Source organism: Balaenoptera musculus, chromosome 7, assembly GCF_009873245.2.
Source record: "Balaenoptera musculus isolate JJ_BM4_2016_0621 chromosome 7, mBalMus1.pri.v3, whole genome shotgun sequence".
In the NCBI taxonomy this organism is placed as follows: Eukaryota; Metazoa; Chordata; class Mammalia; order Artiodactyla; family Balaenopteridae; genus Balaenoptera; species Balaenoptera musculus.
In genome coordinates, this window is record NC_045791.1 from 44,903,316 (window position 1) to 44,920,100 (window position 16,785).

At 36.6% G+C, this 16,785-nt stretch overlaps 1 protein-coding gene across 1 annotated transcript in view; it reads right to left on the reverse strand.

Moving 5' to 3' along the window:
* Positions 1-5,341, reverse strand: part of KCNH7 (potassium voltage-gated channel subfamily H member 7) — a 450,126-nt gene extending 444,785 nt beyond the window's left edge. The window contains exons 1-2 of the mRNA XM_036858162.1: positions 5,266-5,341; positions 3,366-3,596 (exon numbers count right to left, since the gene is read on the reverse strand). Coding sequence (XP_036714057.1) covers positions 3,366-3,596; positions 5,266-5,341 — 307 coding nt within the window. The remainder of the gene's footprint in view (positions 1-3,365; positions 3,597-5,265) is intronic.
* Between the last annotated feature and the right edge of the window lie 11,444 nt (positions 5,342-16,785).

Consider the following 16,785-nt stretch of genomic DNA (forward strand, 5'->3'; position numbering starts at 1 on the left):
TTTAAGTTCTGTTTTCCTACTGAGTTAAGACCTTTATTTCTCTTGGAGAAATTTACTTTGATTTTTCCAAATGTTTAGAGTGGCTTGATAATTTAAGGTAAAAATCACATATCTAGATGTGACGGAAGCAGTTTAGCACTTCAACTAGCTAGCTCTGTTCCATGACACACCCCAAACCAGATGAGCAATAAATTAAAGGATGACCAGCTAAATTGTTCTCCTGTTACCTTACTATTAACATCATCTCCAAACTATGAGCTAGTTAATAGCTGAAGTGTTTGCTATTTCTCAATCACTATTGCTTAAAAGGTGTTTTTAAAGTACATGTATTATGCTATTAAAATACATGCCCATCCTTATATAAGCTTCAGCGTAATTATAGTTTTGTATAATTAGAGTTTTATGTCAAAAGATTTACAGCTTTATCACCTCAAGCAATATTTCACAGCTGCCAAGAATGATTTATGCAATAATGACTTAAGCTGTAAAATAGAATCCTCAAAGGAAGGGCTGTCAAATATTCCTACTGCAAATAACTAGGTTTTAAAAAATTGATATTCTGGTAAACAGCAAGCCCAACTGTACCTGGTAAAATCACATAAAGGAATATTGTAGGAAGCATTGCTTCACAGTGGTGATCATGCAGCTCACCATACACCACGTCAATGTGAACTCCTTGCATAGATCAAAAGTTTAAACTGCTTATAAAGCCTCTGGGTCACTTTGGAAAACAAGCTTTCAGAAATAATGCCATGGGCATATTTTTGTTACTCCAGTGTGAGTGAATGGAAAAAATGGAAACAGTGTATCTCAACTTTTTGTTAATTTGCTCATTGTGCTTATTGCATCACGATTCATATTACAATGAAATGCTAAATAAAGCATAAATAAAGGCAGCATTTACTGCATATACTTACGAAACCAAGAACCTCTCAAAAGTAAATGACCTCAATAATAAAGAATGAAGGAAACTTTGGGAAACAAACCAATGAACATGTTGGTGATCTTGTCCTTTCCTGCTTTTATAAATGCAGAGTGGCTGGCAGGGAAGACTTTCAAAGCATTTGAACTTCACAAGCTCTGACTGATTTTGCAGTTGCCATGTGAATAAAACTAATACACTCAGAAGATTCTATTCAAGGTATCTGAACTAGTAGCAAAAACACAAGTTTATTACATTCAGAGCAGATAAGTCTGACTGTGTCTTCTCAATCTACAAAGGTCATTCAAATTAATATTTTTCTTTGGAAAAAAAGAAAAAGCTGGCCCATCACCTCATGTTCCCCATATCAATAAAAGCAAAATAGGCAGCATTTGTCATTGACTCTGAGGATACTCAAGCCCTTGTAGATTGAGTCACAACTGAAAATGAAGGCAACAGAATCAAAATTATTACCAAAGGTTGATATTTATATACCTAAACAAGCTTCCAAGTAAAGATTCCTTGTCTAAAACACGGAGGTTTTAATTCATATAACCAAGCAAATCACAGATGGTATGATTTGCATTAGTCAATGTACCAGCACTTTTACTGTAGAAATTTTTACATCCATGTTTGTGACTCCACATTAAATTGGTTTTTAAAGGTGTTTTGAGATCATTTTACACAGTCACATTGTACAAGTTAAACTAGGCTTCCAAACATCACCATTTTACTTGCAGTTTAATAAATAATACTCTTTTCTACCTGAAAATATGGTCTGAAAAATATAGTTAGTATCTAAGTGATCCCTACAGTCCAGATTCATTTTATACTTAAATTCTACAAGTTGAAAAAATTCTTAAATGTACCAGAAAACATTAGAACCAACACACCCTACAGTAACCACAATACAGACTATGGGACATAGTGATAGATACTCGTATGGGAAAAAATGTCAGACATCCAACTGTTGGCATCAGATACACACACAAAAAAGATGAACTGCATTTGAGTAGTGAGAGCCTCTGTCCAAGAAATGCTTTCAAGACAACAGAGCAATTAAGCTATTTCTAGTATGCCAACCCTACTGATGGAAAAGTAGGGGGAAAATGAGAACTTTAAAACCTCTCTCTATTTTGATTGGTAATGATATAACTGATTTCATTCCAGATTAATCCAAAGTTATACAAACCTGTTCCAGTCACACTTTGTTATTCATACCCACTTAAGATGATGTTAAGGAAAATCCAGTAATTAAGAGTTGTACATTTTCTATCATGAAATATTTAATTATGAGAAAATAAGAGGAAGAGCTAAACCTTTTCCCTGCTAGAATGTATTTTACCAAATGATGAGTCATTATATGATATAAGCTATAACACATCACTCATTTACTCGTTTATAAATCTTAAGAGTTACCTAAAAATCTGACTAGATACCCCTCTGCCTCACTGATTTCTATCAATGGAATGTAAAAAATGATAAAGCAATATCAACAAAACAAATGATAACATGCATTTTTAATTGATTTATCTTTAAGCTCTAAATTGTCAGATATCATTAAGTGTTCACATTTGAGAATGTATATACTTTAAAATGGGTATATCTGAATATTCGTACATGTGAGTTAATATACATATATTATGTATATAATGAATGCATGCCCATTTCTTTGAGAACTATTATAGGTCTAACAGGTTTATGCTCCCATAGCAAGCCTAAAAGAAGGAGGAGTGCCCTTGAAGTTGAGGTATGACCTTAAGTTTCAGATGCCAGTTTTGCTGCAGCTATAAAAATGAATACTAATAATTCTACATATCATAGTTCCTTTTCTCCATTTCTTACTTTAGGACAAATCTTGAATACATGAACAGCTTTTATTATTTGAATATACATAAGTTTACTAGACCAATTTTATAAGTTCCTATATATCATCCTTAATCTTATATAAAAAGGATCAAAAGAAACAAGAGGTGTTGCCTACCAAATAAAGTTGAAGAGCCAAGAAACATCTATAAGAGTAACAGTCTTAGTTTCAGATATACATTTTTCTACAAGACTTTGTGAAATATTTTCAAGTTCAAGCAAATAAAACCTTATTTCTCTCCTACTAAATGCGTATCAGCGCAACCAGGAAATTATTGGCTTTTAAGTTGTTCCTTAGGGAAGAGAGTAAGATTGATTTGTGGCATTTTGTCCTCAGTGACATTAAGTTACTGGACTTTTGAAGAGTACAGAGTACCCTTATTCAAAAAAGAAATTGTCCATACTAGTCCACTAATGAGAGTCTCCACATTTCTTGAATCCTGCAACACTACAAGCAAATCATATATCTCCAATTGACTATTAGGGGCTTCTCTGACTATGAACTTTCAGTAATCAATTGTCAAAATTTCATTTTAATGGAATAAAACACAAGGAATCTTAAATAGATAAACTTTACCATTTTTGTGATAGTAGGTGACCTCCACTTTCCTCTCCTCTGACCCCAGCAATGCCTGGGCAATTTGGGCAATATCATGCCTCTTGGTCTCGGGCCCGTGGAGAAAGTCGCAGGTGCATGGCTTTTGCATGACATCTGGCCTGGAGAAACCAGTCATCTCGCAGAACCCATCGTTGCAGTAGATGATGGCACAGTTCTGCACTCTGGCATTTGCAATGATAAATTTTTTATCTGTAATGAAAAGATAGTAGGGCATCTTTTAAAAAGCTTCCTCAAGATTCTCATAAACACTGGAACAATTTGTTGCATAATAGGAGATCTGAAATGCAGGTGCTTCCCAAATTGCTAACTGCCCAGATTTTAAAAGGAAAAAAAAAACTCTAAATAAGAAATTAATGGTCCTAAGTAGTTTTAATAAAAAGTATTAAGAAGCTTTTCTTCAAATTTTGAGACTATCATTTCCCAAATAGTCTAGTTCTCAAGCCCTGTGACTCTCAAGGGTCCTAATGCACACTCAGATAAGCAGCTGGCCCATTGATAGTTCCAGAATGCCACTTAATTGTAAGATATTTTAGAAGCCAAAACAGTGAAGCATCCTGTAGCTGTCAGGTTCCTCATTTCAACCTTGGCCCTTAGAGTACAACTTTCTTAAAGTAGTTATTATTCCTGGATTTGGCTTTTCTCTATCTCTCTAAGGCATACTACACACATCATGTTAAAAAAAAAAAAAAAACGAAACTATTAGCAATGAAATTATTTTACATTAATTAGTAGTTTAATAATGCAAAGGTTCACCTTTTCATAATATGTATTATCCAGAAGACAAAAATATTTACACACACACACACAGTAAATATCATGTTATCACCTTTTTACATTTACTTTGGGGGACCCTGCATTTTTGTATGGAAGTAGGGATTTTAGTACAAAGGGCTTATTAATTCTGATCACAAATTATATTTACTATTTCCAAATAAAATATGAAACAGGATACACAAGTTTATTTTGAACACAAAGTACTATATCCTCCCATCACTAAATGCAGTGCCAAAATAACTGCATAATGTACAAAAATAAATGTGTTAATGTAGTTTTAAGGAAATGTCAAATATAAATTTAACAAGTATAGGATCTAAAATTAATGTATTTATATAACAATTATGTATTCCTCATAATTAGTGCATATGAGAATATTACATTTCTCTGCATTCAGTCTTTGTGCGATTTACTTATTACACTTCAATTTTTAAATTTCTAGTGGAAATTTAAGGGGATAATGAAGGGACCAAAATATTCTTTAAATAATGAACTGTTTGCCTTGGGAATCAACACGGATCAGATATTACTTTTCCCAAATTATCCAGCTTGGGATTTGCATTGATTCCATGCAAAGTTTAGCTTCTATAAACTAGCAAAAGCAACCATCCCTGTCATACCACAGCCTTGCAATTTAACCAAGGTAATAAAATACAGTTTGCATAGCCATTTACATCGCTGCTACCATTAACATTCTCTTGTTCCAACAGTATGCTCTGCCCTGCTCCTGACTTTCAGAAAGTCTACAATAAAACGGCCACAAAATATAAACCCATGTTACACTAGTACGTTCCCTGTAAGATAGTAGAAGAGTAGGACATTAAGGGGCAAGGCAGATAATGGAGCACTGGGAGAGGAGGATCAAATTGCCTCCTATAATGGAGACCATAATCTAAAATGTAAATCACAATTAATATCACAGGCAGAACACTCGCGCTGCCATTCGAACCTCCTGACTCGGTTTCACAGCCTCTGAACTTGACAGAGCCCCGGAGTTGCCGTCTCCTCAGCTTGGAAGCGGCGGACGCCAAGTGCACTATCGAAGCAGAAAGCGAGGGAGAGAGAAGAGAACAAATGAACTTACTTTGCCCTTCAAATTTCCGTATGATTGTCCCCAAAAATGTGTTTTGTGGTGCCACATGCCCCCTGCGAACGGGCATGTTGACCCCGGTCTTCCGAGGAGCGCTCCCCGCGAGCTCCGGAGTTCTCCCGGGATCTCTCCTCGGCTAGAGCCCAGGCCAGCGCGCGAGCCGCTCTTTGTGGCAGAGCATCCTCTTTTGAAACCAGAAATCTCTTCCCATTAGCACCACTTCTAGACACCCGCTCTCCCCACCGGAGTCCAATCCATTCCCCTCACCTTCCGGAGGGGGCCTCGCACCGGACTGCCGCGGGGGAGAGGCTTTGGGGGTGGGGAGCGGGAAGGAGGCGGGGTGAGGGGAGGCGGCAGGGGAGGAAAGGAGGGAGGGAGGGAGCGGTGGGGGGCGGGGTGCTGTGGGGAGGGGGGCGGGGAGTCACAAGGGCAATCGATCTGTTTCTCTTCTCCCAAACAGCGTCGATTTCCCAGCGCAAATGGGCTTAACCTGGCGGTGGCCCAGAGCTGCGAGGATGGCTAAGGAGGGGAGGGGGGGGCGCGGGGTGGGGGCAGCGGCGGGACGGAAGACTTGGGCGGCTTTTGCAGGAAAGGGAGAAAGACAAGGAGGCTGGGGGGTGGGGGTGGTTGACGTTTCTATCCCCGCCCTCTCCCCCTACACACACACACACACACACACAGACACACACAGACACACACACACACACACACACACACACACACACACACAAGCGCGCGCTGCCTTTATCCCGGGAGCTTGGGCGCCGCCACAGCTCGGATTACTCAAGCGTGCTTTAGCGGAAGCCAGCCAAGAAATCTCCAAAACTCAGTGACAAACAGCTACTCTGGGAAGGTGATCTCCACGGCCACCGGCCCCAGGGCCCCATTCCTGAGCTCCTCACGCCGCGGTAGCTAAAACACCCTTAGCTGCAAAGAAAAGACAGGTGGGAAAACGGTCCCTCAGTGAAGACTATTTCTAAGCCCTGGTGGCTCAGGAGGTTGAAGATTGAGGATGAACCCCTGAAGGGTGCAGGTTTCGCCTCAGGGCGCAGCTGGGAAGCCTGGGCTCGGCAGAGGTGGGTGCTGAAGCCTGGGCTGAATTGGCACTCCTGTCCCAGCCCGGCGCTGAGCCGCGCCTCCCAAAGCCTGGAGGCTGTTGGCGCCGTGCTGAGCATGCCCGGTTTCACTGCTTGAACCCCTGAGGAGTTGCAAGGTTGGGGGTGATGAGGTCTCTCCGCGCTGCAGCTTGCGAGAAAGATAAGAAGGCCAAAGACTGTGTAAGCAACTGGTAGAAAACAAGGAAGGAGTTTGAAATGGGCGAGGCTGGGCAAGAGGGGGCAGGAACAAAAGGTGGGTGGGGCTAAGAGTTACCAGCCTTGGTGTGACCTCCCATGCCACTCATCTCCTGAACACACTAGGGACACCATTCTGCTTTCCTCTACCATTTCTAAGAAATCATCTCGTATATGATAGGAAAGGGTTCAGGGGAGAGAATAGTCCTCTCTGCTCTCGCTTCTCAGAGCCTGCCAACACGGGAACCTCATGGTATACATACACTTCTACCCAAACAGTCCTCCTGGAGACTTAGGAAATCATATGTGACAAGCCATGCCAGGGGAGGGTGTTTTCTAAGTTGTTTCTCTAGTTTTTCATGCTTCTTTCCCTTCATTTATGTCATCTCCTCCCTTAACCGAGTAGTCAGCCCTCTCCACACCCCTTTCTCTAAATGGAATTTGCCACCACTACAACCTACAGAACTAGAACACGGAAAAATCTCTTGTTTCTGCTGGCGATAAGGGTCCTATCAAAACACCTAGTTGCATGATGGAGTTCTGGGTGTTCTCGGAGCCCATTAGCCTGCTTTGCCTGTGCCTTGAGTAACTCGGGTTCATAATTTTTCAGTTACAACCTCGAAGTCTGAAGTGAAAAAAATGAGAATGGAACTGCAAAGGGCTGAGAAGGAGGGTTAAATTAAGACGGTGAATCATGTGGATTGTAATAAATAACGAGGAAATAAACATAACTTTTACTTATGCTCCAGAAAACACAAGCCAAGGGGAAAAAAAGAAAAGAAAAGAAAAAAAAACAAGAACCTAAGCAATTCTCAATCTTTCCTATCAGAATAATGAAAATAAATCAGAAGCATTGCCTGGGAATGTTGAATTCTCCGGTTAGATTTACTTAAAAAGAAGAAATCTATGACAACCCTTAGGCTCTTATGGTAGCTTGAGCTTTCCTGAATCCGTGAAGTTCCCTCTCTCGGAAAATAAAAAGGCACGCTCCTCCAATGTACGGCTTTATTTTCTCCCCGTTTTCAGTAAAAGTAGATCTTTCTGTTTGCTGACTGCAGCTGGGCTTGTGAAACAAGAGTTGTCTCCCAGGTACTAAACGTGTGGAGCTATCCATGGTGCTGACTCTGACTATGCCGTTAGCAACTGCTCTCTGTCTACATCCAGCCACACACAATAGAACTGCAAACTCAGGCAAGTGTCCCTGATATGTTCACATACACTGCTTGTCTTCCTTCACCGGATGTCCGCAGAAACACAGAACGCTACTTGCGTCCCATTTCTAAAATACCTTCTTTTTCTACTTAGCTTCTCAGCTGAATCCAAGCTCAAATGTATTCCTCCCAAAATGCATCAAGGACTCCAGAAAAAAATGAACAAACCACACATTGGGTGCATTGTAATTAAGGTTTCATGTACACTGTAAAGGCATAATAACACAACGCTAAGCTATGGAAAGGTTGTATGGTAAAAAATTTTTTTCAAATCACATGTAAATTCAGTGAATGAATATTGCTTTAAAGAGAAATGGGCATTTCCAAATGCACACATTGGAAACACATTTATCTGTCATATGACAAGATGTATTGGCATGTAGAAAGTAACAGTGCATAATGTCTCTAGTTATGAGTCTGATACAAACTTTCACAGATTATTGAGTCTGGAAACCCTTGAAATTCCACCTTAAGGGAGGAAAAGTGGCTTCTTCAAGAGGAAAAGTGACTTTTGAAAAGTGACTTTTTGTTCCCCAAAGTATTCTTTCTGTCCCTACCACCTTCAGTGTGGTCTCTGTTCATTGGTTCTGGGTAATTACACATATGATGGTTAAAGTTCCATTGTCTGTGTTCATATGAGCAATCACCGTGGGCTTCACATTTTTTCCGACTTCATTTAGCTCTAAGATTAGTTCTATTAAGAATTCAGTATAAGATCATAGGACATTCTATAACCTATATATTGTAATTGATTGATCTGAGCAGAAGATTAAAGGCATCCTGTTTCTAAATTACCCCAGTAATCGTGTTCATGCATTATACATTGGTACAGTGGAGACAAGTACATCAATCCATATTCAGCCAATAATAGAATCAAACGAGAAGATGGCCATCATGGCTGCTTGCTGGCTGGAAAATCACCCCTCCCTTCAGTCCCACCCTCTATAAAAATGAACTTTAGATTTTGTGTTGAAGCCAGGTTTCATAAGTTTTTAGCAATTTGGGACTTTTTTTGGAAGTCCAAATACTGAGCAAAGCACATACGTTCCACTGCTGAAATCCTATCAAGTGTACAGTTTAACACTGAACACAGTATACTTATGGGTGAGGATAGAGAATAGATTCAGATGTATTCTTAAAATTACTTGTCTCTGTTACTTTAAAATTAAGTAGTTTAGGATTTACAGTATGTTGAAACTTTTTAACAATGCCTACCACATAGTAAGTACTCCATAAATTTCATACACACAAAATTATGTTTGCAAGTATGCAAGCCCACAGAATTAATGGAGCCCTGCTTAAGAATCCTACTTTAGAAATTATTTAAGTATCATACATTAATTCTTGAATGTTTAAGGAAATTGTAGCAACCATTATGGGATATTTAAGTGGCATTCTTATACTGATAGAGAATGAAAACTTTTTGAGATCAAGTAAACAATATAATTTGTTTCATATTTTTCAATAGCATAGAATATAAATCAATGAAATTAATGTGAAGTTTTCTCAATTTGGCAAAAATAGTTTAATGATCTAATGACCACAATGCAGCATTACAAATGCTGTTTTAATGTGGCCTTCTATGGGAATCCTGGGTGTTATCGTAGTAACTGGGTCACATTAAACCTAAGAAACATCTGACTTTACAATTACAAGTTAGGCAAATTTTGGCCTGTATTATCATATGTAGCTCTACAATATCTTAAGAGGCAGAAAATTTAAGGGCATCAATTAAAATAACAATATTTCTCTGCAGTATGGATTAGTGAAAAAGGCAGGAAAAAAACTGGGCTCTAACCTGAAATTGCCATTTACAGCAGAAACCAATAAAAATAGTTAAGCCCTCTTGTTCAGAGCTTCATTTCTAAAATCAGTATAATCCCAATTTTCAGTTGTGTGTAAAGAATAACCAGGAAAACAGATATAAAATGCTTAGTATAAACTCTGGCAGGCAGTGAACATTTAAGTAACAGCTGTTCTACAGTCTAAAATTAGTAAATTAACAATATTAACATTAACATATAGGACTTAACTAATTTATATTAAGGCCGTGCTAGTTGTGCGTGGTGGGGTGAGGGGCATGAAAAGTAAGAACGGGTAGGTGAATTGTACTCATACTCATTAGTCTAAGTGACTGGGACCGATACCGGTGACTGTTCCTAACATATTAACGTAACATATTTCGTTAGAAACTTGAATATTCCTTCAGAAAATTTAGATGATTTTCTGATAACGTGTTTTATATATTAGTTTTAATCCAAATGGCTATTGTTCATTTCACCCAAGATACTTTTGTGATAACATACTCCACATTATAGTTTTTACCCAAATGGTTAATATTTGGCTCATCTCATTGATTACATGTAAGTCTTACTGTACGTTTAGACATCTTCTCTGTGAGGAATAAGGTGTTGGTAGACACTTCCCTAAAACATGACACCTATTTCTGCAAAAAAAGAATCTTTTCATATGTGCAGTGTTAATACATTCGTCAATAACTGACATTTAAAATAGCTAGTGACTAAACTGAGCTCCTACAATTTATGAAAAAATAAACCTAGAAATTTAAGTTTGTTGAAAAAAAATATATATATATACATATATATGTACATAGAGAGATTTGACTGGGTACCTGGGTAAGGTTGTTTTAGAGAATAATTTCTTGACTCAATTTAATAAATAATTTAGCACATTGATGTAAAAATGAGCCAGTTGTTACACATTACAGTTTTTTGAAGACTAAGATAGTGTATGAAATTTCTTTTATATCAGTAGATCTTTAAATTGTTTCTTAGTTGACAAATGCACTTGTATCATTACCCAGATTAATTATTTCTTATATTCATTAAGCCTAATTTTAATTGATCCTTGAACTTTGTGGAAATATTTTTTTCCTAGAATTACACTAGGCTGGATTGCTTCTTTTCTGGAAGAAGTTTGCTTTAGTTATTTTTAAAAAGTGTTGCTATATCTGTGGACATATTTATTCTACTACAGAAATTCTATAATATTTTAGCAAATCTGAATACTATGAACCAGCTTTTTCCTAAACTTAAATAATGTGAAAGCTATCACTTGGGCTTTCACATCTATTCATGATAGAGTAATGGGGTCAGGATTAACTTCTCACTTTTAACAACTATATAATTGCACAAAATATAGAAAACAACAGTGTTCAGACACTGAACAACAAGGAGTGCAGGAGACTGTTCTTCAGTGCAGAGCCAAAACAAGGTGAGCTCTGTGACCGCCCTGGCTTACCAGCTAAGAATTTCCAGATCACAATGCATGAAGTGGGAATCCCATCAGAGCTCAATGGATTAAATTGAAGAAACAAAGTTTGGAGTTCAGGGAAATCAAGGCAGCTTGAATTTACAGAGCAGAATCATGGAGAGGAGGAAGTTGCACAGAAAGAGAAGTCCACATACCTGCATAGGTGTCAACTCAAGTTTTTGTCTGCCTACTGATTTTCACAAGTGTGTAAGGAAACTACCCAAGACCAAAGGGAGAAACTAAGAAAAGTATTGCACAGAACAATTACCAAAGCTTATATGGGATTGGGAATAGTTGCTATGCTACCATCTAAAGTGAAAAACCTACCATTGCATGGAACACTGGTCAGAGTCTTCATAAACTTATTGTGTTTATAAAGGGGTGAAATTAAACCTTAAGGAGAGACTGATCTACTAAGCTCAGAAGCAAGTCTCAAAGGGATTATATTGATATACTAATTATTTCCCAGAATAAAACCCAGATATATTTAAAGGACTATAACAAAATCCAATACCACAAGACACAAAATTAACAACGTCCAGCATCCAACCAAATACTATCAGGCATGCAAAAAAGCAGGAGAGAAATCAATCACTAGAAGCAACCAGAAAGGAAATGGATGATTGAATGGATGATCTTGCAACCCCACTCCTGGGCATGTAGCTTACAGAGACATTACACAGTTATTGTAAATATACCACCTATGTCCAAAAAGGTAGAGGAAAACATGAACTTGATGAAGAAAGAAATGGAAGATATAAAAAAGATCCAAATCAAACTGTAGATATGTAAATATAACATCTAAAATTAAAAAAAATACACTAGATGAGATTACAAGCAATTCAACGTTACCAAAAAAAAAAAAAAAATCAGTGAAATTGAGGACATAGCAATGGAAACTCTCCAAAAATCAAGTGATCTAATGTACATATAACTACATATAATTAGAGTCAGCAGGGGAGAGGAGTCAGGGTAAGAAAATTATTTCAAAGGTAATGGCTAAATATTACTTAAAATTTTTGAATCCAGAGATACACAAACTTCAATAAAGTCCAAACAGAAGAAAAATGAAGAAAACCACACCAAGACACACATTGTAATCAAATTAATAATAACGTTTGATACAGATTTTTTTTAATCTTAGAAACAGTGATAAGAAAAAAGGTTGTATTCCATACAAGGGAGAATTTTCATCAGAATCTATGCTAGTAGATATATAATGTAGCAATATCCTTCAACTACTTAAAAAAATAACAACAACAAAATAAAACCCCCCCAAAAAACTGTCAATTTAAGATTCACTATACAGTAAAAGTTTAATAAGTTAAGGCAAAATAGAGACTTTTTCAGGCAGAGCCAAGAGAATTCATTACTAGCAGACTTGTAGTAAGATTAGTGTTAAAAGAATATCTTCCAGAAGGAGAAATCCTATCAGAAGAAAAACTGCATGGTACAAAATAATGAACATCACAAGAAATGGTAAAACTAACGGCAAAATAACTTTCCCCACAATTTTTAAAAACTTTTTTAACAAGATAACTGAATGTTTATTTGGGGTCTTTTGTGTTTCCATACAAATTTTAAACTTTTTTGTTCTAGTTCTTTGAAAAATGCCATTGGTAATTTGATAGGGATTGCACTGAATCTGTAGATTGCAAATAAGAAATGCTGGAGAAGGAGTGGAGAAAAAGGAACCCTCCTACACTGTTGGTAGGAATGTAAATTGGTCTAGCCACTCTGAAGAACAGTATGGAGGTTCCTTAAAAAACTAAAGATAGAGTTACCATATGATCTTGCAATCCCACTCCTGGTCATGTATCCAGAGAAAACTATAATTCAAAAAGATACATGCACCCCAATGTTCATTGCAGCACTATTTACAATAGCCAACACATGGAAGCAATGTAAATGTGCATTGACAGATGAATGGATAAAGAAGATACACCATATATATATGTATATGTATGTATGTATATATATATACATATATATATATATATGTATGTATGTATATATATACACACACACACACACAATGGAATATCACTCAGCCATAAAAAAGAATGAAACAATGCCATTTGCAGCAACTTGCATGGACTTAGAGATTATCATGCTAACTGAAGTAAACCAGACAGAGAAAGGCAAATATCATATGATATCACTTATATGTGGAATCTAAAAAAGAAAAAAAAGATACAAATGAACTTATTTACAAAACAGAAATAGACTCATAGACATAGAAAACAAACTTACAGTTACCAAAGGGGGAAGGATATATTAGGAGTTTGGGATTAACATATACACACTACTATATATAAAATAGATAACCGACAAGGACCTACTGTATAGCACAGGGAACTATACTCAATATTTTGTAAAAACCTATAAGGGAAAAGAATCTGAAAAAGAATAGATATATGTATGCATGACTGAATCACTGTGCTGTACACCTGAAACTAACACAACACTGCAAATCAACTATACTTCAATAAAAAAAGAAATAAATAAAAAAACCCCCCCATCAACCAGGTAATCTTTTAAAATAAAGATAATCATAAGATTAACATGAAAAAAAAAGATAACTGAATGTTTAAAGTAAGACCAATAGCAATGAATTTTGAGGTTTATAACAATATAGAATTAAATAATATTACAAATAACAAAACAAAGGACAAGGGGGGAAATGAAAACATATTTTTTAAAGTTTCTTATAACACTTATGAGACAGTATATTATTTTAACTTAGATTGTAATAAGCTAAAAGTATATATTGCAAACCCTAGAGCAACCAGTATAAAAACAATAAAGATGTATAGCTAATCATTCAAGAACAAAGATAAAGTAGAATCATAAAAAAATATTCCAAACAAATACAAAAGAAGAGGAGAAAAGAAATCAAGAACAGATAGGACCAAAAAAATAGCTATGTAATAGACTTAACCCAATCATGCCAATAATTATTTAAATGTAACTCATCTAAATATTCCATTTAAAAGGCAGAGTTTGTCAACCTGCCTTTGACAAACTAACTATTGTTGGCTACAACAAATCCACTTTAAATATAAAGATGCAAATAGGTTCAAAATCAAAGAATAGCAAAATATAGAGCATACAAACTATTTTCAAAAGGTGGAATTACTGGGCTTCCCTGGTGGCGCAGTGGTTGAGAGTCTGCCTGCCAATGCAGGGGACACGGGTTCAAGCCCTGGTTTGGGAAGATCCCACGTGCCGCGGAGCGACTAGGCCCGTGAGCCACAATTGCTGAGCCTGCGCGTCTGGAGCCTGTGCTCCTCAACAAGAGAGGCTGCGATAATGAGAGGCCCGCGCACCGCGATGAAGAGTGGCCCCCACTTGCCGCAACGAGAGAAAGCCCTCACACAGAAACGAAGACCCAACACAGCCATAAATAAATAAATAAATAAATAAATAAAACCTTAAAAAAAAAAAAAAAAGGTGGAATTACTATACAGTAAGTCCCCTACATAGGAACCTTCAAGTTGCCAACTTTCAAAGATGCAAACATGCGTTCCATCAACGTCAGGCGTCAGTGAAATTTCAGCTTGCCCTCCATCCCCTATTGCTGACGATCGCTCAGCTCTATCATCTCCCACATCCCCTCCCTCTTCCGGTCAGTAACTCTTCTTGCCTGTTCACTCGATTGCCATCCCCTGTATGCCAGCTGTTGTACTGTACTACTGTACTTTTCAAGGTACTGTAGTGTAAGCTTAAAAATGTTTTCTTTTTTGTGTGTTTGTTTGCTTTTATGTATTACTTGTGTGAAAAGTATTATAAACCTATTACAGTACAGTACTATATAGCCGATTGTGTTAGTTGGGTACCCAGGTTAGCTTTGTTGGACTTAACAAACAAATTGGATGTACGGACACGCTCTCAAAATGGAATTCATTTGTATGTAGGGGACTTGTTGTATTATCAGACAAAGTGAATTTCAGAACAAGAACTATTACCAGAGATAATGAAGGACACTTCATAATGACAGACATTAATTCATCGAGAATATAACAATCTTATTCACTTATAACAAGTTTTAACATATATGAATCATTAATGAATAGAAGTGATATATTCATACAACGGACACTATTAGGCCATAAAAAGAATGAAATACTGATATATACTACAAAGTGAATGAACATTGAAACTATTATGGTGAGTGCAAGAAGCCAGGCACATAAAGCTACTTAGTGTGTGATTCCATTTAGGTGACATGTCCAGAATAGACAAGTCGCTAGAGTTATGAATTAGACTTGTGGTTGCCCCGGACTAGTGGAGGGAGGAATGGAGAGTAATCTCCAATGAGTATAAGGTTTATTTTTGGAGTGATAAAAATGTTCTAAAATTAGATTTTGATGATTGTTGCACAACTCTGTGAATATAATAATAAAAAAACACTGAATTGTACACCTTAAAAGGATAAATCTTACGGTGTGTGCATTATATCTCATTAAAACTGTTATTACAAAACTTTTAAACAAAATTTGATAGAAGGAAAAGAAGAAATAGACTAGTCCATCATTATAGTTAGAAATGTCAACACTCTTCTTATAATAGAAGATAGAAAAAGTATACAAAAAGTCAGTAAGGATATAGAAGACTTGAACAAACTTATCAACAAATTTAAGCTATTTGACATTTGTTGAACACTACACCAGAGAGTAAGAGAAATCGCACTTGTTTCAAGCGCTCAAGGAAAAATCACCGAGATAAACAATCACCAAGATAAGCTCTATAAATGTAAAAATATTTAAACCATACAAAGTATGTTCTCTGACTAAATGGAATTAACTACAGTGCAAAAAGAAAGATATATAAACAGTCCCCAAATATTTAGAAATTTAAAAGTTTACTTCCATGCAATTATTGGGTCAATGTGATGGTCAGTTTATGTGTCAACTTGACTACACTACAGTTCCCAATTATTCAATAAAACACTAATTGAGGGTTGCTGTGGAGGCATTTTATAGATGTAATTAAAGTTTATAATCAGTTTACTTACTTTAAGTAAGGAAGATTACACTATACAACAAGAGTGAGCCTGATTCAATCAGTTAAAAGTCTCTAAAAGCAGAACTTAAGTTTCCCTAAAGAAGGCTGAATTCTGCCTGTGGACTGCTGCTTTAGGGCATGCCCAAGAGTTCCAGCTTGCCCTTCCTTGATGGCCTGCCCTACAAATGTAGGAACTGCCTAGCCAGTCACACAATCACTTAAGCCAATTATTTTCCCTTGCACTAAATATGTTTTATATATAATATCTATCTATCTATCTATCTATCTATATGTTTATCTGGTGGAACCCAGACTGATACAGTCAAGAAGAAATCACAAGTAAGATTAGAATATAATTCAAACTGATTGAAAAAAGAAAAATGATATATCAATCTTTGTGAGATTCAACTAATGCAGAGCTGAAAGGGAAATTTATAGAATTAAATGCTCATTAACAATTATCAAATCAAAAATCTAAGCTTCTCACCTAAGAAATGAAAAAATCAAAACAGCCAAAAACTGTACCAAACAAAACCCCTACAAAATGTGCATAAAGGAGGAAAATAAAAAATAAAAGCAGAAATAATAAAACAGAAACTGGAAAACCATAGAGAAAATCAATGAAAATAATAACTGACTCATAGAAAAGAGCAATAAAATTGGTAAACTTTTAGCCAGATAGATTAGGAATAAAGAAAAAGAAACACAAACTACCAATATCATGAATTAAA